At 41.1% G+C, this 24124-nt stretch overlaps 1 protein-coding gene across 1 annotated transcript; it reads right to left on the reverse strand.

The window, feature by feature from the left end:
- Window positions 1-23235: 23235 nt before the first annotated feature.
- On the reverse strand, window positions 23236-23784 carry LOC122008302 (dirigent protein 22-like). Its single transcript, XM_042564006.1, has one exon. The coding sequence runs from the start codon at window positions 23782-23784 to the stop codon at window positions 23236-23238; it is 549 nt and encodes a 182-aa protein (XP_042419940.1).
- Between the last annotated feature and the right edge of the window lie 340 nt (window positions 23785-24124).

Consider the following 24124-nt stretch of genomic DNA (forward strand, 5'->3'; position numbering starts at 1 on the left):
TACCAAGCTCGTGGTGCTTGTTTAAGCCCATAAAGTGCTTTCTTGAGCTTGTACACGTGGTTTGGAGCTTCGGTATTCACATGATTTTCCCTTCTCATGCCAAGTGTCCGATTTTGCATAACTCAAGTGTCTGATTAACCGTCATCCACTTCGACTTTCGTCATCTATACTCACCAAGTGTCTGATCAACCACGACTCCCTTGGATTTTCTCATATCAACTCCTTATTAGACTTCCGATTGTCAAATATTCGGTCAACAATGACACACTTGGACTTTTCACTTCTTGTCAAATATCTAGTTAACTTTGACTTACTTAACTCTTACTCGACCAACTAACATGTTGATCAGACATCTAAACCCAACTTGAGTCAACTTGAGCTTGGTCAATCTAACCAATCTTGACCTAATGCCGATTGCACCATCATTGAAACTGGATGAGAGATTATTTGCCCCCGATCATGGTTGAGTTGGTTACTGTGAGTTAAATATAGCTATAATGGGCAAGGGAAAAATCTCAGTAAAGTTAAGAAAAATACCCTACCCCACAATGACCAGCTTTTCGATTTACTTTCTCACATATGGCCATGATAGTGACCATGTGGAGTTACTGGGATGACGAATTTCACTTTTTACTATTAGGGATGAGATGTTATTTTAATAATAAATGAGAAAGAATACTCTTTTATTTGTTTTTTTTTTTGCCCGATATCAATATTATGAGTACTTGTATTTTACTAAACTCTTTTTTTTATTGAAATAAGATTTTAATTATTTTAATGGGCATGGATGAGATTTTTTTATTTTACTAAAGGCCTCTTATAAAATTTTTCATTAATTTTGTAAATTAGAATTAAGAATTTTAAAAATATTATTTTTATCTTAATTATGTGATTAGTTGTACTATGTTACACTAAATATAAAAACAAAATCAGATAAAAATAATAAGGCTAACAGTTTATGTTGGTCTCGTGCGGCCGATAAGAGGAAAGAGTTACCCTGAAATATAATAAAACACTTTTTTTAATTTCTATTTAGTAAAAACAAACACACATTAGTTAATCAAAAGTAATGGCATAAATAGTATGAAAAAACTCAAAGTTTACTTGGTTTGCAACCGAGAAGGTTGCTAATCCAAGACAGTTAAAGCTCCAATAGAAAGTGTTGGGGTAATTTCCCTACATCAAGTTTGACCAATTTGACTAAGCTTGAGTTGAGTCAAGCTTGAGTCGGGATTTGAGTTTTGATGGTTGACAATATATAGAGATTGCTAGGGCAATCGTTTGTTTGACAATATATGGAGATTGCTAGGGCAATCGTCTGTTTGACAATATATAGAGACTACTAGGGCAGTCGTCCGGTTGTGGAGATGGTCAAATGGTTGACCAGGTTGAGGAGAAGACAAGTCAAGTAGGTTAGGGATGGCAGGAGACTTGACTGGGTAAATCCTAACTGGAAGTTAGGCACTCGAGAAGTCCTGACTGGAGTTTAGGTAATGGGAAAGTCCTAACTGGAGTTTAGGCAATGGGAAAGTCTTAACTGGAGATTAGGCAAAAGAAAAGTCCTAACTGGAGGTTAGGCAGTGGTAAAGTCTTAACTGGAGGTTAGGCAGTGGAGAAGTCCTAACTGGAGTTTAGGCAATGGGAAAGTCCTAACTTGAGGTTAGGCAAGAGAAAAGTCAAGTAGGTCAAGGTTGACAGGAGACTTGACTGGGAAAGTCCTAATTGGATATTAGGCAAAGGTAAGTCCAACGGGAAGGTTGGCAAGAGTGAAAATCCAAGTAGGTCAGTATTGACTAGACTTGGTGGTGAAAGTGCTGATAAGTGAGATTAGCAATTGGAAAGTCCAAGTGTAATCTTGGTAGAGTGAAAGTCCTGGTGAGGAGCCAGGCAATTAGAAAGTCCAAGTGTGATCTTGACAAAGTGAAAGTCCTGGTTAGGAGTCAGGCAATTGGAAAGTCCAAGTGTGATCTTGGCAAAGTGAAAGTCCTGGTTAGGAGCCAGGCAATTGGAAAGTCCAAGTGTGATCTTGGCAAAGTGAAAGTCCTGGTTAGGAGCCAGGCAATTGGAAAGTCCAAGTATGATCTTGGCAAAGCAAGTCCTAGGGTAACTTGGCTAGGAGAACCCGACAACTAGGATGAGGTCGATGGAAGCTCCAGAAGGCAAGGCGTGAAGGATGGGGAGATATCCTAGGGATACGAGCTGATGGAGGAGGCTAGTGTATGATCGTTGCGACTGGCTAGAAGGGGGGGTTGGATAGCCTGTAAAATCAAAAACAAAACAACTTCTCGAACTCTTAAACTAACACTTGCATAAAATTAACTTAAAAAAGAAAAAGCAAGAAAAGGAAGAGGCACCATATTTGACTTGGTTACAACCAGGGGTGGTTGTTAATCCAAGAAAGATGATCGCACTACCAATCTCCTTCAGGCGGAGAAGCCTCTTACAGCAGTGAAAGCACAAAAGATAGAAACTAAATTAGAACAGAAGCGCACAAGTGTTTGGAATGTAAATTTCTGAGTTGATTAAAAGCTTTTGGACCAAGGCTATATTTATAGCCTTGGTCGGGGCGCCTGGAAGGGTTCCGGGCGCCCTGGGGGAATAAAACTTTATACCCCAACGTTCAGATCGCGTAAATCGTGATCCTGGTCAAAATCAGGGTCCGGGCGCCCGGAAGAGTTCCGGGCGCCCCGGAGCCCAAAGTCAATAGGCGTTGACTTTTTCGTTCGGGACCTCTTCTCTGGTTCAGTCCCACCTCAGTCCGGTTCTTCTCCTCCGGATCCGCTCGCTTGGGTGATCTCTGCCATCCGGAAAAGGGCCCACCCGAACCCAACTTCCGGTCTTCTTGAGCGTGCTTCCCTCCGGCTTCTCGTCCCTTGGAATTGCCGCGTGTTTCCTTCTCGTCCGCCAGCGTACTCATCCGCAGTCTTCGTCCCTCGGTCGTCGACCTTCTCGCTAGCTGCGTCTCTTGCTTCCCGAGCAATCTTCCGCTCCGGCTTTCGTCCCTCGGAACCACCGCGCGCTTCCTTCTCATCCGCCAGTGTACTCTTCTGCAGCGCCTCGTCCCTCGGACTGCCGTCCTTCTCGCTAGCTACGTCTTCCGCTCGACTACCTGTGCTCCTAAACTCCTGCACACTTAGACACAAGGTTAGAAATATACAGGACCGAACTTAACTTGTTGATCACACCAAAACAATCTTGGGGTTCCAACAATCTCCCCCTTTTTGGTGTGATAAACGCAAGTTAAGGTAGGGTTAAAATAGACATAAAATAAAGTTAAGTAAATTAACTTAATTTGCAATTTAAGTGCAAAAAATAAAATAAGGTCTACCTCCCCCTAGACTTATACTAATCCTTCTCCCCCTTTGATCACAAAAAATGGGGTTTCCAAAAAAAAAAAAATCTAAGGGTTAAAGACTAAGAAAATTTGTAATAATTTTTACATAAAGAGTTTCTGAAAAAAAATTAAGTAAAATTTTCTAAGGGAAATTATATATATATAATTTCTAAAAACTTTAAGCAGAAATTTTCAATTATAACCTTTAACTAAAGAAATCTTCTGATAATTTTTCTAAGTGTTAAAGAGAATTTAAAAAAAAAATTCTAAGTAAAAAATTTTTGAAAAATGTTTGAAAAAACTTTGAAAGTATTAATTAATTCTAATTTTAATGCTTTGACAGAAAGTTAATTAAACATTTATTTCAATATTTTGGCTTCCAGGTTGTGGCGAGGCACTAGACCATCTTGGTTATTAGAGCAACAACCACTTCCTTAGACAAAGCCTCATAAAGAAATTCATTATTTAATTTTCTCACTGAAAGCGCTAACTTTTATTAATATTTAGATTAAGCAAGATTTAGGAACCCAATAAAGGTTCCAGCCTACTGGGTTGATTAAAAATTTCTTAGGGACATATTTTCTAGAGATATTCCTAATTTGTCCCTGGTGATATCTATAATACCAATTTAAATTATTAAATCTTCTAATATTGGTTTTAAATGAGCATGCATAGTTTTTCAAGTTATCTACTTGAATTTTCAAATCATCATTTTCAAGTTTCAAATTTTCATTTGCTAGTTTTAATTTATCTAATTCTTCTAAGGGACAAGACTTAGCTAGAATTACTTTAAAATTTTTATTTTCACTTTCTAATTTGCAGCAATCTTTTGTTAAAAGTTTAACGAACTTAAACATTTTATCGGGAGGAAGAGATCGTACTTGACTTACCTTATCGATCTCGTTATCCGTTTCTCCCCCTGAGCTGCTGCTTTCTTCCGACGAAGCTCCCCCTTCATTGATGCTTTCGATGCTCATCTCGGAGGAACTTGAATCGCAATCGTCGTCTTGATGACTCGCCATCAGTGCGAGTCCGGAGAATGCTTCGACTTTTGATTCAAACGATGTATCGTCCCACGTCGCTTTTAGGGCTTTGCGCTTTTGAACAGGCTTTTTCCCTTTATCTTTATCCTTGTTCTTTAGCTTGGGGCAGTTGTCCTTGACGTGCCCTTCTTCGTCGCAATGGTAGCAGCGGATCGTTCTTTTCTTTCTACCCTGTGGATGGTTAGTTTTTCTAGAATTGTATAACTTCTTAAATCGTCTTACCATCATTACCATTTCCTCGTCGTCGAGAGAAGATTCCGACTCAGGCTAGTCTCTCGATGCTTTGAGGGCGATGTTGTTCTTGGACTCCTTCGAACCTGCACATCTTGATTCGTGCACTTCAAATGTCAAGAAAAATTCTTCTAAAGAAACTTTTTCTAGATCTTTTGAAATATAAAAGGCATCTACTAGTGATGCCCATTTTGAATTTCTCGGAAAGGAATTTAAAGCATACCTGAGTGAATCTCGGTTACTTACCTCTTCTCCGAGATTCGAAAGTCCGGTGATCAGCTCCTGTATCCTTGAGTGCAGATGTGCAATTGTTTCACCTTCTTCAAGACGGAGGTTGGTGAGCTGGTTGTGAATTAAGTCTCGTCTCGCAAGCTTGGCTTCGGATGTTCCTTCGTGTAGTTCAAGGAACTTCTCCCAAAGCTCCTTTGCCGAGTTGTAAGTGCTGACACGGTTGACTTCTTGTGGCGGAAGTATGCTTAGCAGATGGAATTCTGCTTTCTTATTTGTCATGTACTCGGCGTGCTCTTTCTTTGTCCATGAATTTTTCGCTTTGCCCTCGGGAGCTTCAAAATCGAGTTTCATTGTTAGTAATAAATCGAAATCGGTACCGAAAAATACCTCCATGTGTTTCTTCCAGCTTGCAAAGTCCCCCTCGAATTTTAGCGGGTGGATGTTAGATTCGGCCATCTTGTTGCTTCGTTCGGTGGTTAGTCCTCCTGAAGCGTCTCGGCTCTGATACCACTTGTAGGACCGTTACCGCTTAAACAAGAAAAAGAAAGAAAAGGAAGAGGCACCGGATTTGACTTGGTTACAACCGGGGTGGTTGTTAATCCAAGAAAGATGATCGCACTATCAATCTCCTTCAGGCGGAGAAGCCTCTTACAGCAGTAAAAGCACAAAAGACAGAAGCTAAACTAGAACAAAAGCGCACAAGTATTTGGAATGTAAATTTCTGAGTTGATTAAAAGCTTATGGACCAAGGCTATATTTATAACCTTGGTCGGGGCGCTTGGAAGGGTTCCGGGCGCCTTGGGGGGATAAAACTTTATCCCCCAACGTTCAGATCACGTAAATTATGATCCTGGTCAAAATCAGGGTTCGGGCGCCCGGAAGGGTTTCGGGTGCCCCGAAGGGCTCCGGGCGCCCCAGAGGGCTCCGGGCGCCCTGGAGCCCAAAGTCAACAAGCGTTGATTTTTTCGTCCGGGACCTCTTCTCTGGTTCAGTCCCGCCTCGGTCCGGTTCTTCTCCTCCGGATCCGCTCGCTTGGGTGATCTTTGCCATCCGGAAAAGGGCTCACCCGAACCCAACTTCCGGTCTTCTCGAGCGTGCTTCCCTCCGGCTTCTCGTCCCTCGGAATTACCGCGTGTTTCCTTCTCGTCCGCCAACGTACTCATCCACAGTCTTCGTCCCTCAGTCGTTGACCTTCTCTCTAGCTGCGTCTCTTGCTCCCCGAGCAATCTTCCGCTCCTACTTTCATCCCTTGGAACCACCGCGCGCTTCCTTCTCGTCCGCCGGTGTACTCTTCTGCAGCGCCTCGTCCCTCGGACTGTCGTCCTTCTCGCTAGCTGCGTCTTCCGCTCGACTACCTATGCTCCTAAGCTCCTGCACACTTAGACACAAGGTTAGAAACACACAGGACCTAACTTAACTTGTTGATCACACCAAAACAACCTTGGGGTTCCAACAGCTAGAAGGCTAGTTCGAGGTTGGTCTGGAGTGGCCAAATGCTAGGCGTGCAAACCCAATAGGTCACGGTTGACCGAGAGTTGGGTTTGGGGAGCTGGACTTGAGTTTGAGTCAAGTCCAGGGTGTTCAATCGATCGGGTGATCAATTGAACATGTTCCAATCGATCAGTTGATCGATTGGAGTGATGAGATTATTGTGATGGCCCAATCGATCGGTCGATCGATTGGGGTCAGGAAATCACGAGCACAGAAACTCTCTCAATCGATCGGGCGATCGATTGGGAGCTTCCAATCGATCGGTCGATCGATTGGGGAGGAGAAGTTCTCGCGCGTACGCGAGAGCACAGAATGGTTCTGAATCGATCAGCCGATCGATTCAGATGGTCCCAATCGATCGGTCGATCAATTGGGAAGTGACCGTTGGGCAGGAAATGAGAGATGGATGGCTGGGATGAAGTGGTGCTGACGTGGCAATTGATTGAGGATGGACTGGATCGATTGGGAGCACTGTTTAAAGCCTTGGCGGAGCGTTTTCTCAATAGTTCTTTGCGAGCTTCATCTGTGATTCTTCACGCGAGCTTTCAGATCTTCACTGCCAGTTCTTGAAGGCACTTGGAGGTGTTTCTCCAAGGTTCAAGAGGCAACAACGAGCAACAAGTAAGCAAGAAGAAGTGTATTTCACTTGTATTTCTGTATTCTCTTCTTGTAGTGGTATTGTGTTGTTGTGTGAGTTTGTACTCGGATTCTCTGCCTCCGGCTGCAACCGAGAAGGAGGTTTGCATAGTGGAGATTGTGTCGTGTGTGTGGATCCTTGGATTAGTCACCTCTTCTTGAGGTGGATACCAAGTAAATCCTAGGTGTTAGCGTTGTGAGTATTTTGTTTTGTTTTGTCTTTGTATTCCGCTGCACATTATCAAGACGAAGCAAATGACGCAAGGAGCACGACGAAACGCTATTCACCCCCCTCTAGCGGATATCAAGGTCTCAACAGAAAGTTCTTCTTTGTTGAAGGCGGAGAAGACCCTTATAGCATTGAGAGTATAGAAGCTCGAAGCAATAAATATCATAGAGTGTGTTGTATTGAACTATTAAGACTAGGGCTCTATTTATAGCCATCTGGTGAATTTTATCCGTTGTTGATTTGTCACGGTCCGAGCACCTGGACCCTCTCCAAGTACCCCCAAGGCGAGAAATTTTATCTCCGCGCAACGACTTCGCGTAACGATTAGAAGATGAAGTTTTGCATGTCTGAGTGCCTAGACACTCTCCAGGCACCCGGACCGTTGCTTACGTGGACTCGAAAAGAGATCCACTACGACGAGGCGTCCGCTGGGCACCTTGGTGGTCCAAGAGCCTGGCCCATTTTGTTTGGGCGCCTGGACGGTCTCGTACTCATATTGGCCAACCTTGTGATGACCGTCTGACACCTTCTCCGATCGCTTGCTTCGTCTCTGGTCACTTGGGTGATCCTCCGACCTTCCCAAGTTGAGCTCACCCAAATTCAACTCCGGCCTTCTCCTCGAGCAGACTTCGCGCAACGGCTGGAAGATGAAGTTTTTCATGTCTGGGCGCCTGGACCCTGTTCGAGCGCTCGGATCATTGCTAACGTGGACATGAAAAGCGATCTATTGCGACGAGGCACCCGCTGGACACCTTGGTGGTCCAAGAGCTTGGACCATCTTATTTGGGCGCCCGAACGTGATGCAGGAGATAATCGAAAATTGAGGTTTTTTTTTAAGTAGTTATCTGTTAATTAAGTTTAGTTTATTTTTTATATTTAATTTTGTCCAAAATCTTAGGAACTGAGTCCTGATAGTTAATTTATCTTAAATCTTAGGGAATAAGTCTAGTTTGTTATTTTTCGATTTAGATTTTTTTTAGGGTTTTGAGAGCTATATAAACCTATGTTTAGAAGATGTTTGGGAGAAGTTATTTTGATATTGAATCAATTAGTTTCGCTTAAGCCACGTTACGGCTACATCTCTTTTTTTCTTTATTTCCTGCTCTTATTTTCTCAAGAAGATTTTTTTTTAAAACTTATCTTGAGATACTTTTTATTTCGTTATTTCTCTCTTGTTTCTTCTTAATCCCTCTGTAACTTCACGCCCCATAATAATCTAAATTCTGGTCGACGTCAGTTGGTATCAGAGCACATTAAGATCCAATGGAGGGTCGTCATGGACGTGGTCATGATCGTGAAAGGCAGGTTCTGACTGAGGAAGCTTCACATTGTGGTCGTAGCAGCCAAGACGAAATTCAGTATCTACAGAGACAAGTCACAAAATTATCTTAACGTCTAGCGACACAAGAACGTAAATATTATAAGTTCCTTTATTCCCCTTTTAAAAAACCTCTAATTTCCAATCGAGAAGAGTTGTCTAAGCACAAGTTTGGTTTCGAGAAATACGGATTCAACCACCCCACCACCTACAACTTCAAGAGAACACCAACTCCCCAGTGCCTCTACGTCCCCCATTTCTCTCACGGCTGCGGAGACAACCATGAGGATGCAGACCTCGACAACATTAAGTATGACCAGTCCTACTCTCTCGATCATCCAATTGTAGGAGGCAGTGAAGACGACGACAAGATCGAATTATTCGGTGATCCAGTTTACAACGAAGACGAGATTGAAGCACTAGGCGAACCGATATTTGATGATGAAGTTGACGAGGTACTCTATGGTGATGACCATGAGATTTTGGTCTTATTTGAGGATACAGTTTGTGCCGTATTGGAAGACAATATGAAGAAAAGGGAGACTATGGATGTTGAAGACATTATTTCGAACTCGAGGACGAGTTCTTTTCAACCTGGGGCATCTGATGTAGGAGCATCCAGTGACACAATCATCTCGTACCATCCAACATGGCTATGTTCCCCTTGGAGTTATTACGAGAAGAAAATAAAGCTACCAACTTTCCTTTTGAATCTAGAAGAAGGACGATCGACGATACTTACAAGGAAGATGATGAGTTCATGGTCTTCTGACATGGTTGCACTCTATTTGGAGTCTGAACGAGATGGAATTCCTTTAGATTTGGTAACTAATAACTCTACACTCCTTTCTATGTTCAGATATTTGAACAAGATGAAGCACGAAGACATGGTCTATGCTTTGTTTTCTTACAAAAGTGATAAAATAGACCTAGACTTAGGTCTACCAACTGAGGTGCAACAACTCCTATCCGACTTTGTTAGTTTGATGGCTGAAGACCTTCCTCCGAGACTTTCCTCTAGGAGAGACATTCAACACCAAATTGACCTCATTTTAGGGTAAATATTATCTAACTGGCTGGCATACCGTGTTAGCCCTAAGGATGCTGAAAAACTACAATGACAAGTTATAGAGCTATTGAGACAAGGTTATACTCGTGAGAGTATAAGCCCTTGTGCAGTCTGTTCCCTATTTACTACCATGAGTATTAAGGTTATCGGCTTTGGATCTTTCTCAAATATGTATGTTGATGATCCCTCCTTTGGCAAGATATTTCAAGAGGTAACTAATGGACTTCGAAATGACTTTATTTTGCACAATGGTTATCTATTTCGTGGACTACTATTGTGCATTCCAGACTGTTCCTTAAGGCAGCACATTATCAATGAATTGCATAACAAAGGACACTTTGGCCATGACAAGACATTAGCCCTCATCTCTTCCGACTTCTATTGGACCAAGCTAACCAGTGACGTAGCTCATTTCGTGGACCGTTGCTTTGTTTGTCAGCAATCTAAGGGAACCCTCACCAATGCAGACTCTATTCTAGTTGTGGTGAACTGATTCTCCAAGATGACTCACTTTGTGGCATGCAAAAAATCATGGATGTTGTTCGGATTGCCACCCTCTTCTTCAAAGAGATTGTGCGTTTACACGGTATTCCTCAAACTATTACTTCGAATCGTGATACTAAATTTGTCAGTTAATTTTGGAAGACTTTATGCGAAAAGCTAGGGACAAAGCTAAACTTCAGTAGCGCCTATCACCCTCAGACAGATGGTCAGACCGAGATAGTGAATCGAAGCTTAGGAAATCTTCTGAGATGTCTCACAGGAATCAAACCAAAGCAATGGGATATAGTTTTACCTGAAGTAGAATTCACATACAGTAGATCAAAGAAGAAGATAACTTGTTTGAGTCCTTTCGAAGTTATTTATGGATGAAACCCATCTGGGGTACTGGATTTAGTCCCTATTTTACGTCCCGGACAAACTAACCCCAAGGCTGAGGAGATGGCCAAGCATCTTCGAGTTATTCATGAGCAGGTTAAGCAAGCTATTCAAGAAAGCAACACCGAATACAAGATTGGGGTAGATTGGCATCGACGGCAGGTTCTTTTTGACATTGGTGATATGATTTGGGCTGTATTAACTCGTGATCGTTTCCCTATTAGTGAATACAACAAGCACAAAGATCGAAAGATTAGACCTTGCAAGATACTAGAAAAGATTAATAACAATGCCTATAGGTTGCGACTTCCTAACCATTTAAAATCTTCTGATGTTTTTAATGTAAAACACCTAAGTCATTGTGCTCTGGAGCCGGATACACCCACCCTAAACTCGAGAATGAGTTCTCTTCAACTCCAGGCAACTGATGCGGGAGAGAATCCAAAATTGAGGTTTTTTTAAGTAGTTATCTGTTAATTAAGTTTAGTTTATTTTTTATATTTAATTTTGTCCTAAATCTTAGGAACCGAGTCTTGATAGTTAATTTATCTTAAATTTTAGGGAATAAGTCTAGTTGATTATTTTTCTGTTTAGATTTTTTTGAGGGTTTTGAGAGCTATATGAACCTAAGCTTAGATGATGTTTGGGAGAAGTTATTTTGATATTGAATCAGATGGTTTCGCTTAAGCCACGTTACGACTACATCTCTTTTGTTCTTTATTTCTTGCTCTTATTTTCTCAAGAAGTTTTTTTTAAACCTATCTTGAGCTACTTCTTATTTCGTTATTTCTCTCTTGTTTCTTCTTAATTCCTCTATAACTTCACGTCCTAGAATAATCTATATTCTACTCGGCGTTAGGATGATCTGGGCACTCGGATCGGTCAGTCCCGTGATGACCGTCCGGCGCTTCTCCGGTCAGTTACTTCATCTCCAGGCGGCTAGACCCTCTCTAAGCGTCTGGACCGTTGCTGATATGGATTCAAAAAGCAATACACTGTGATGAGGCGCCCGCTAGGCGCCTTAGTGGTCCAGGTGCTTGGACCATCTTGTTCGGCGGTCGGATCGAGGCTGATCCGGGTGCCCTAACCAACGTACAGGTTCGGGCACCCGGATTGAGGCCGATCCGAGTGCCCTAACCAATTGGTCCAGGCGCCCGGATCGGTCAGCCTTGTGCTGACCGTCCGACGCCTTCTCCAGTTGCTTGCTTTGTTTCTAGTTGCTTGGGTGATCATCAGGCCTTCCAGAGTTGAGTTCACCTGAACCCAACTCGACCTTCTCCTCGAGCAACCTTCATCTCGACTTCTCATCCCTCTAACATTCTACATGTCCATCTCGTCTGCCGGTGTACTCTTCCGTAGTACATTGTCCCTCAGATACATTGAGCGTGTTGGCTCCCTTCTCATGCCATCCTTCTCATTAGTTACGTCTTCTGCTCGATTTCTTATGTTCCTAAACTCTTACACACTTAAACACAAAGATCAAATATATATGACCTATATTAACTTTATTGACCATATCAAAACTAACGCAGAGTAGTTACAATTTATCACTGTATAAAGTTAAAATTTTAACTTTTAATTGGAAACATTTCTTGCTTATTATTAGATAAAATAACTAATTACGAAAATCACTTTATATCTTTGATAAAGTTGATGACTATTTTTAAGCTTAAAATTATTAATTTTTCTTTCAAATTTATAAGGCCATGAAACTTTCATTCATCTTTTCATGAATATCAATGGAAAAAAAAGATTATATTTTTATGAATATCAATGAGAATATCAATAAAGATAATATATTTTTATCATTTCACATTATTATCCATTTTAAACTAAGAGATTGTATAGAGCTGAAAAAGCCCAAACTTTTTGATTAGTAATACATACATTTCAATTGCTTTTCAACTATTATAGTCTCACAATTTTCATCATCAATGATGAAACCATAAATATTAATTGTTAATAGCATTGTTAAAGGGTAAACCTTATTAATTTCAACATTTAAATGTTATGGCTCTAAAGCAGGATGAAAAAGACAATGTGTATGTGTGCAAAATATTTAATTAAAAGAAGCTTAATTAACTTATCTCCTTAATCTCTTTTCCCAAGAAAATCGATAAAAAAAAACTTCTTACTATTAAAAATTCATGTGTATGAGCTCTGAAAAACTTACGGTTAATAGATTCAGATGGGGAGGTGAGTTGAGACATCTTGGTTGGTGTATCTTAACTTAGGTAACCTAGATAACACGTAATATCTTCTTCACTTGGTCAATATGGGTTCCACATGATTTGTTGTGCTTAAAGGATGTCCATATATTTTCATAATGACATGATATTATCCACTTTGGGTCTAAACCCTCATGAATTTGTTCTTGGGCTCTCTCCAAAAGGTCTCATGCCAATAGAGATATCATGCATCATTTTAACCCAATGATCTTTTCCAAATCTTTTCAATGTGGGACTTTGATTGAACCCTAACAATCCTCCCCTCAAACGAAGGACCACAATTACTCTCATGGTCAGGGCCTCCCCGCGAACATCTGGTCACTCTGACCTGCTCTGGGTCTCCCTGCAAGTATCTGTGCCCGGTCACTTTGACCTACTCCGGGTCTCCTCGCGAGCATTCGATCACCTTGACATGCTTCCAGCCTCCCTGCGAGCATCCGATCACCCTGGCCTACTCGCCTCCTCTTGAGCATCTGGTCACCCTGACCTGCTCTAGGCCTCCCCGCAGGCATCAAGTCATCCTGACCTGCTCCGGATCTCCCTGCAGGCATCAAGTCATCCTGACTTGCTCCGGGCCTCTCCATGAGTATCAGGTCACCCTAACCTGCTTTGGGGCCTTTCCCACAAGCATCCGGTCATCCTGACATGTTCCGGGCCTCCCCATAAGCAGCTTGATCCGGTCAATCTTGACCTACTTCGGGTCTATCCGTGAACATCCGGTCACCTTGACCTGCGAGCAACTGGTCACCCTGACCTACTCACCTCCCTGTAAGTATCCGATCACCTTGACCTGCTCCAGGCTTTCCACAAACATCCGGTCATCCTTGTAAGAAGAAGAATAGAGAGAGAGGAAGGAATAAGATGAGAATAATAAAATCTATTGTTCATTGATATTTGCCCTAAGGACAATACAATATATAATGTTCAAAAGTACTTGGTCAAATAACTAATTAATAAATAACAGAATTATTCTAAGAATAATTCTGAGAATAATTATAACAGAATTATTAGAATAATTCTGAGAATAATTATAACAGAATTATTAGAATAATCCAAATACTAATATGATTTGATTTGGTAATTTGATCCGGTCAATTTGGATAATTCTGTTATATCTCTTTTACCCCCCGACAAACTCAACGGGAGATCTCTGACGTTGAGTTTGCTTGCTAACTTGTTGAAACGTTGTCTGGATAGTGGCTTAGTAAAGATGTCAGCGATTTGATCTTCAGCAGAAATATAAGAGACAGATAACTGCTGAGTTGCCACACGTTCACGAACAAAATGAAAATCAATTTCCACATGTTTTGTACGAGCATGAAAGATTGGATTTGCTGTAAGATATGTTGCTCCAATATTGTCGCACCAAATTTTTGGTGCAATATTTGATGCAAGATGAAGTTCAGAGAGAAGTGATTGAAGTCAAATAATTTCTGACGTTGTATTTGCTATAGCTTTATATTCTGCCTCAGTGCTTGAACGAGATACTGTAGGTTGCTTTTTCGAATTCCATGAGATAAGATTTCGTCCAAGAAATATTGCATATCCACTAGTAGAGCGTCTATCTTCAGGAGAACTTGCCCAATCCGCATCACTATATGCATGTAAATCTCGAGACGATTGGCGATATAAAAGAAGACCATGTAGAATAGTACCTTTGAGATAGCGAAGTATTCTTTTTACATTATCCCAATTTTGTTCAGTTGGAGCATGCATGAATTGACAAGCACGATTTACCGCAAAAGTAATATCAGGGCGTGTGATAGTGACATATTGTAAGGCCCCAACAATACTTCGATAAATTTGTGGATCAGATAGAGCAGGAGAGGATGAAGTTGGAGAGTTGTTTATAGCAATTGGTGTAGAGACCGGACGTGCTCCATCCATTTTGGCTTTTTGAAGAAGTCCAGTAATGTATTTGCTCTGAGAGAGAAGATAGTCATCCTCATGTGGAATAAGCTCAATACCAAGAAAAAAACGAGCAATACCCAAATCTCTAGTAGGAAATTCTTGATTGAGAAGACTTAATAAAGTCGTGATACCCTTGTGATCATTGCCGGTTATCAGAATGTCATCCACATAAATAAGAAAAAATATCATATTTTCATCATTATATTTGTGAAATAGAGACGAGTCAGTCTTTGATCCAGAAAATCCTTGAGCTTGTAACCATTTAGATAGTCGATGAAACCATGCACGAGGAGCTTGTCGAAGACCATATAAGGATTTCTTGAGTTGGCAAACATGAGATGGAAATTGTGGATGAATGAAACCAGGTGGTTGCTCCATAAATATAGTTTCCTCAAGATGACCATGGAGAAATGCATTTGAAATATCCAATTGTCGTACAAGCCAATTAGAACTAACAGCTATTGATAATAATAATCTGACAGATGTAATTTTGATGACTGGGCTGAAAGTGTCATTAAAGTCAATACCTGGCTGTTGACTAAATCCTTTAGCTACAAGTCGAGCTTTGTATCTTTCAAGAGAACCATCAGCTCGATGCTTAAGACGGAATACCCATTTAGAGCCCACAACATTCATTGAGGGAGTGCGCGGAACTAGAGTCCATGTTCCATTGCGAAGAAGTGCATCAAATTCTGTAGTCATTGCACTACGCCAGTTTGGATCCTTGTTTGCTTGTGTAAAACAGGTTGGTTCAATAGATTTGGAAGAAACCACTAGAGCTCGTGGAAGGGGATATCGAGTTGCATTTGGTGGGCAACGCTCATAAATATCACTAATGGGAAGCATGCGACGAGGAGCATTATCATCTGAATCACTTGTTGATGACGACGAGGAAGTAGGCTGACATGGTGATGTAGATGACGGACTTGCATTATCCGAGGAACCAGAGAGCATATTATCTTCGATCGGCGAGACTTCTAAGATTGGAGCAGCAACCGGAGGTGATTCTGATGGTATAGGAGAGTTATTAGAGAGCTCCGGAGCAGGACCTAGAATTCCATCACTTCTGATAATATTAGGTGGCATTAAGAAGGTGCCACTTGTATCTGGAGGAGAGATTGAAGAAGCTACCGAAAAAGGGAATAAAGACTCATCAAAAGTAACATGTCGTGAAATATAAATTCGTCCTGTTGGTATATGCAAGCAACGATAACCATGGTGCAAATTGCTATAACCAAGAAAAACACATTGTAGTGAACGAGAGTCAAGTTTGTGTTTAGAATAGGGGCGTAACTATGGATAACATGCGCAACCAAAAATTCGAAGGAAAGTGTAATCAAGGGTTTGCTTATAAAGTTTTTCAAAAGGACATTTATGATTGAGCAATGGTGTAGGAAGTCGATTTATGAGATATACTGCAGTGCTAACAGCTTCATCCCAAAATTTGCGCGGAACTGATGCATGATGAAGAAGAGCTAAGGCAGTTTCAATTATATGTCTATGTTTTCTCTCAGAGCCATTTTGTTCTGGTGTGTGAGGACAAGAAACTCGATGAACAATTCCACAAGAGACAAAATGACGATGGAGAGCTTGATATTCACCTCCCCAATCAGAATGAAAAGAGAGTATTTTACGATTAAAAGATCGTTCAACTTGAATTTGAAAATTACAAAATATATCAAATAAATCAGATTTCCTTCTCATAGGATAAAGCCAAGTATATTTACTAAAATGATCAATGAATGTAACATAATATTGGAAACCTTGATTAGACAAAATAGGTGCAGGGCCCCAAACATCAGAATGGATTATTTCAAGTGGAAAATTAGAAACATGATCAGATAAAGAGAAAGGTAGCTTATGACTTTTAGATTCCATGCAGGCCCTACATGAATAAGATGGAGAGGAGGTAATAGAAGTAGGTAAACCATACCTATTGATGATTGACTGAACAATACGAAGGGAAGGATGACCAAGTCGAGCATGCCAAGCTGGTTTATTTGTGCGTTCACCAACAAAAGCTTTGATTGAAGAACTCTGAAGACAATATAGGCCATTTTTGATTCTCCCATAAAACACAATAGCATATGTTCCTCTATCCTTTATAGATAATGATTATGATGAAATTCAAAAATGACATTGTTATCAAGACAAAACTGGCGTGTAGAAAGTAAATTTTTAGTGATAGATGGAACATGAAAGACATTGCGCATGTGAAAAGTTCGATTAGATAAATGAACATATGTGTTTCCAAGATTAGCAATTTGCAAACCTGAACCATCGCCTACTTGCACCGTATCTGAGCCATAATATGACATTACGTCTGTAAGGATATTATAATCTGATGTGACATGATGAGTTGCTCCAGTGTCAATATACCAATCAGTAGATGAGAACTCTGGATTTTTACCACAAGTAGGCACAGACGAAAGAACTTTAGGATATACTTGTGAAATAGATGGTTGTCTTGAGGCTGTAGGACCACCAATGAAATTTGAATCAAATGGACTAGGACATTGAATACCAAAATGTCCAATTCCAAGACAAATTTGACATTTTACCCTAGACCAATCAAGTCTTTTAGGGCATATATTTCCAGTATGACCAACGATGTGACAAATTTGACATCGGTCTGGACTTTGCTTTTGTCCTCTTTGATGTCGTCGAGTATTTGACATCTAAAGTAAAAAATAACTTGTCCGGTGGTAGTGGAAAAAAAAAAAGAGAGAGATTAAGGAAGAGGAAAGAGAAGCAAAGGGGTTGGCAGCGGAAGAAAATAAGTATTTTTCGTTTGTTCTGAAAAATAGAGAGGAATAAGAAAATTAAAACACGTAGGAGAAAATAAGAGGCTTAAGGGAAAAATTTAAAAATTCGCCGTTTATACGATCTCCGCCTCAAGAAGTTGAGGGAAGATAAAAAAGAGAGATGACTCTGATACCATGTAAGAAGAAGAATAGAGAGAGAGGAAGGAATAAGATGAGAATAATAAAATCTATTGTTCATTGATATTTGCCCTAAGGACAATACAATATATAATGTTCAAAAGTACTTGGTCAAATAACTAATTAATAAATAACAGAATTATTCTAAGAATAATTCTGAGAATAATTATAACAGAATTATTAGAATAATTCTGAGAATAATTATAACAGAATTATTAGAATAATCCAAATACTAATATGATTTGATTTGGTAATTTGATCCGGTCAATTTGGATAATTCTGTTATATCTCTTTTAATCCTGACCTGCTCCGGGCCCACGCTCAACTTTGTTCAAAGCCGCCCCACATAGCATCTGATCTGGACCATGGCTCTGATACCATTTGTTGTGCCTAAAGGATGTCCATATATCTCCACAATGGCATGATATTGTCCACTTTGGGCCTAGACCCTCATGGCTTTGCTCTTGGGCTCTCCCCAAAAGGTCTCATGCCAATGGACATATCATGCATCCTTTTAACCCAATGAACTTTACCAAATCTTTCCAATGTGGCTTTGATTGAACCCCAACAACATGGTACACCTCTGTCTCAGTCAATGAAGATTTGAGTTAGCTAGAATCCCAAAATTATGCTTATAACAAGTCATGCCAAGCGGAAGCTTGACAATACTCATTAAGAGTTCGGTAATACTCATCGAGAGCACGACAACATTCATAAGGGGTTTGGTAGTATTTTAGGCTTTTCGGCCAAGTTCGATAAGGTCAAGTCTGACTCATTATAGGATGCACCTATGGGACAACTGACAAAATGCGAGGCGACCGAGTTCAACAAAGGGAGGTGCATCAGTTATGGAATAGATGTTAAGGGCAGGCTCCATAAACGAGCGATGGTTATACAGGTGTAGGAAAAGGTGTTAGTTACAAATGAAGGTAAAGCAAGGAGGCACCGATTACAATAGTTATGAAGGGCTGGAGTTATACCGTCATCCCTAGAAATGATATCACGGCCTGAAATAAAGAGGTCACATGAAGGCAAGGAGGCCACCAAGATAGAAGGAATGTATTTTCTTCTCTTTCTCTATAAATAGGTTAATTGTTCCAATGGAAAATGTATGCCCAATTCATAACATCCCCATTTTGACTACTGTTCTTCATTCTACTACTTTGTTCTCTTTTTCAAATCTGTCTTGAGCGTTAGAAAGATTACGCTAAGGTGCTCCATATCCTTAGTCCATCCTTAACCTCATGTAAATCTTTTTCAAAAAGGAAGGAGGGTGCTCAGCGATGTAAGATATCAAAAAAGGACGAATAACCATAAGGGAATTTTTAGAAATATTTAGGAATTTTCTAGAAATTTTTTGAATCTACGAATTTAAGGAGATGAATTTATAGGCTTGGGAAAAACCTTTTTGGAATATCAATAAAGAGGGAGTTGATTGAGAAATCAACCTTAGGTATAATTAAGATACCTAAGTAAATTTTTTTTTTCTTATTTCCTTTATTCCATCATTCCTCTTCCGTTTCCTCTTCATTCTTCCCGAACCAAGCACCCGCGCCATCTCCTTGCTCGCCGAGCCCGATCGCCTTCCCCTCTCGCGATGTCTCTCCTTCCCGACGCGTACAAAAACCCTTCCTCCTCTCATTTGCGTTGGCTTGACTCTTTCCTTTCGCCTCTGCCCTGATCCTCTTCTTTTTTTTTCCTCTTTGCGTCTCTGCCCTAGTCGCAGTAGGCGTCATCGCATCCGACCACGGTGCCGGTAGCCACCGCCGATCACCGACGTCCAGCTACCTTTGCCCTCTGCCCTAGCTATTCTCACACCATCTCCCCTACCGAGCAGCTCTTGTGCACAACGACAACCACTTTGTGACGATCGCCACGATCTGTCTTCTCTTTTCCTCATCATGGATGTGATCCACCAGCACACCTTGGGCAAGGGGGGGGGGGGGGGGGTCACTCCGATCACCGTCAGAGGCTTGAGACGCTGCTAGTAAATCGATATGCCAGCCACATCCTCTGTTCCTCACGCGAGCACCATAGACGCATCATCGCTGGTTGCTAAGAGTTTACTGCTGACACCGTATGCCTTTCTTCTCACCCTGACGGTGCCCTAACCGATCTGGTCAACCCTCGCTTCTTTCTTCCGTGCTGTAGTACACTACAATCCACATTGCCAACACTGTTGATTTTCTCGACACCTGATGTGATTGATTTAACTTAGTCGATGAATTGAGAGATTTATTGATACTCAGTTTTCCTAGGGGGATTTGATTTGGAGGTTAGTAGCTTCAGCTAGCCCTGACTTCTATTTTGACAGTGAGATCTCTAGCTGTGAATCATTGATTGCTGGAGAAGGAGCCAAGCTACGAGCCGTAGAGGTAATGCAATCTATAGGTTATGGATTTTGAATGCTAGATTTTCTGTTTAGGGTTTTGAATCATGTAAGAATCTAAAATAGAAGGGAAAGTGGCGATGATTGAGTTTATGATGGAATGATTAGGGTTAATGGAGTTGACCCTAGTTGATCGATGGATTAGATTTAGTTGGGGATTTGATTTAACTAATTAATTTATATGTAATTAGCTAAATCTGTATATCATGATTTGCAGGATTTTGATTCGAGACGAGCGTCTCGACGTGAGATCTTTCTGATACGATCTCCATTTTTGAGGCGGGTACCTAGACTTATCTCTTTTGATAATGTCATCATTTTGATATGCGTAGTAGGTTATAGCTATTAGTAATAAGTATGTTAATCTTTGTTTTGGGTATGTCACTACTTGATACCTATAGCATGTCTTTGTTTGTTATTATTTGTATGCATTTAGACTTATATTCTTTTGTTCTTGCGATGTGTACCTATGATCATATAAGTAGTGATATACATTGTCTTACTGTGTTTAGGACTAGTTACTAGACATATCTGACATGTATACCTAGTTTAATGATACTTAGATCCTTGTTGAATTTCTTTACCTTTTGATATATATTATGGAGGTGTTAGGATTTACATGCTTAGTGACATGCATCATTTTGCATGATTGCATGCTAAGCGATTGTCGACTCCATTATTGTTAAGCACATCGCTTCAGTTACATAGATCTGCACACACAACCACTCATGGGTTAGTGGTATATCAGGCAAGGTGTGTTGCAGCAGGTTGCTCTGTCAAGGGCTCCGCTGGCCCGCTCATTGGTAGTGGTGACACAGCATGGTAGCAAGACAGGGATCCTTCCTTTCGACTGTCTCAGGGAGATGAGAGCATTAAGCTCCCCCACTCTATTTGGGGTAGGATGATAGGTGTACTCTGATAGCATCCTGTCCACTCAGTCACTCAGGAGTAGTTATGGCAGAGTGCACAGTTGTCATAGCCCTACTCATTCGATTTCACCATCGCATATGAGATGACTGACTGATGTCAGGGGTGATCATGATATTTTACATCATATGCATGAATTGCATTTATTGCTTATGATTGCTGTATATTGGATGCTACATTTCTGTGGTTGCATATGATTGACATACATACAGGAGACATGATGGGTTTGGTCTGATGACTTTTATGTCAGGATAGGAGGCCCTGATGAGTATAGTTTCTCTTGTCTTTTAGTTTTGCATTTTCAGTTATTTCCCAGGAGACTGTACTGCATATTTATTATTATTGGTTATATTGTACTATGCATGTTAGCTTGGTATCCGCTGACTTCTTGGACTCACCTCGTGATTTTATTTTTCTATTTCAGGTTGAAGCCGTCAGAAGGTTCCAGTCGCTAGTCCCCACTAGGTGTCGAGGTGGTTTTATATTATCGGGCTTGTTGTTTCTTTGTTAGTGAACTACATACTTGTGATGTAAGTGTTTTGCACTTTGGATTTTATATCGTGCTTCGGATATGATGCCCATGTTTCCTCTGCGAAGGTTTTCCGTTGAGTTGTTTTCCTTGTCGTAGTGGAGTAGGTTTTTACCATTATAACTGCGTGGTTGTGTCAGCCGGATGCTGAATTATATAAACTGCGTGGAATGCTTATCTTATTTCATTATATATGTTCCGATCGTGTTGGCCGAGGTTTGTGAGCTCTAAGGACTTTGTAGTGAGTTTCAGATTGTCACTCGTACAGGAAAGATATTATCGAAATTTCTTTTGATAGGGGCTCTCCTGGGACATGACAGGCGAGGCGAAACAGGGCCGACCCGACTAATGGAAGCGAATCTAGTAGCAGGCGTGGCCAACACATTCTTTGATAAAATGGTTATATATGATCCACATCCCACCAGCGCCCTTCGCCCCTTCACAACTAACCCAAACCGGCCCGCCTGTGTCCCCCAAGCAAGGCTGTGCCCATGCCAAGTTTGGACTGGTTCCGGCAGCCGTGCGTGTCGAGGGTTTTGACTGCCTCAACCGCTGCCGTCGGAGCTGCAGCAGCATAACCGCTGTGGCCTAAACCGGCCCCCTTCTTCCGGCGCGTTCTCTGCCCCATTTTGGAGTGCTGGCGAGGAAGAGAGAATAAGAAAACAAAGAGGACAAAAAAAATTAACATCGACAAACTATAATCCAAAATTTAGGGTGCTAAAATTAGCAGCAGAGATGGCGAAGAAGAGAGTTAAATTAAAATGGAGCTGTGAGGTATTTTGCAACTCCTTTAAGCTTTTTCTCTGCTACTGTACATTTTTCTAGTAACAATCTGTCTGTTCGTAATTCAAGTTCCATGTAGATAACAAAGTAAGAGATGAGAGATGAGATACGGAGAGGAAGAAGGCTACTTTTTTTTTTTAGTTTTTCTATGTTTTTATTTTCATCCATGAATTGGATTTGAGCTATTGTTCTCAAGAGCTATAGCTTGGAGGGGGAGTTTGCTTTTTGAGCTCAAAAGTTCTGGATCTCTTCTACTCCAAAATTGTTATTGTAAAAATCTTAGGCTGTTCGACTCATCTGTTGTGTCCCTCGATTCTGTAAATATTCAATTTGTATAAAAATATGCTTGAATCATGAAATCCAGGGTCAATTATTTGCCAATGCTCTTTCTCTTCCTCTTCGCTGCCTCTGTCTTTTTTAATGTTCTTGTTGTGTGGTTGTCCTTTGCTTGCTGTGGATGGCAGCCTCCATTGAAAGCAATTGTGCCAACAGCTTCTTTTATATACATGCATTCAATTATTTTAGGTACTTGGCCATTGCCATCGTTAGTGGAATTCTTAATGTTGGAGGTTGTTCTGAGTATCAGTTAGTAAAATCCATTAGTTTATACGTAATAATTTTTAAGACGGTCCCTGACTAAATATTAATTTTAATCAATAATGCAGTTTTGCCCCCTTGTTGTAGCTTTTATCAGAAGACCGAGTCCGCCTGAATATGCATCGACTGAGCTGGAAATGAATCTAGTAGCAGCATGCGTGGCCAAAGTCAATACATTCTTTTGTAAAACAGTTGTATATAATCCATTTTCTCTTTCATATGTAACTTTTCAAGTTTTAATTTGATTGCGATCTTTAACTTGCTCATTACCAAAAAGATAAAACAGAAGTAATTAATCATGTACCATCCAATCTTTTTCATCATCCAAAATAATCATGAACTTTTATAATACAATTTAGCTTAATTATTAAGATAAATGTATTTCTATACATAAAATCAAGGATTATGAAATAATTAATTATAAATGAGAAAAGAATAAATTGCATATAAAAATGTTGATCTCAAGTCTCAACGGAAGGTGATATAAGCGTCGAGTTGTCCAGTAAGGGTGGTGTTGGTAGCACGAACTTCCGTTGTCAAGAGGTATCCTCTGGCCAAACGGAACTTTCCTGTGCCACCGGTGATCGCCCGTTCGAACACGGTCCCAAGCGGGGCGACCGGGAACAACCCCTGCAGGGCGAGGGAGCTGCCGTTGTACTTGCCGGCGGTGAACACCAGCTGGAAATTGGTGAGGCCAGAATTCTCGGCCAAGCTCGAGCCCACTCCCATGCCCTGGTTTCGGCCGACGATGGGTGAGTCTGTCTCCACCCCGGACCGCAGAAGGTTGTCGTAGACGATGACGTTACCAAAACCAGCCCCAGAGTTGGAGTCACGGCGCTGGACGGCGTAGACGACAGTGGCGCTGGGACCGGAGCCAAGGATTCTCTCGTGGTTGTAGAAGCGCAGGTGCATGTAGCCATTGGGGTTGGAGGAGGCAGCGGCAGTGGCAGCGGCAGCGGCAGCGGCAGCTACGAAGAGGAAGAGGAGAAAGGAAGGAATGACTGAGGAGGCTGCCATTTTACAGAGATGCAGTAACAAATTGTAAAGAAAGAAAGGAATGATGAGATGTGTTTGAATATTGCGGAGTTGCAGGGCTCTATTTATAGTAATGCACTCAGGGACGGAGTCGATACTTAATACTAGAAGGTAGCAGGTCGTCGCCGTCTCTTGTAAGTTGCCTCGTCTGATATTTAAACAAAAGACCAGCGCGTCGTTGTGGATATACAGAATTGAATCAGTCACCAAATAATTGATTAATTTGGTCAACCAATAAGATCTTTTGAACGATGAGTTGATTTAGCAGCCCTTTCCGTCTCTTTCTCTCTCTTATTCAGACGCGGACGCGTTGTTGCCCCGG

The sequence above is a fragment of the Zingiber officinale genome, chromosome 1A (assembly GCF_018446385.1).
Source record: "Zingiber officinale cultivar Zhangliang chromosome 1A, Zo_v1.1, whole genome shotgun sequence".
Classification (NCBI taxonomy): domain Eukaryota; kingdom Viridiplantae; phylum Streptophyta; class Magnoliopsida; order Zingiberales; family Zingiberaceae; genus Zingiber; species Zingiber officinale.

Excerpts from the sequence above, each read along its gene's own strand:
- LOC122008302 (XM_042564006.1), bottom strand. The coding sequence starts at position 23,784 with ATGGCAGCCTCCTCAGTCATTCCTTCCTTTCTCCTCTTCCTCTTCGTA.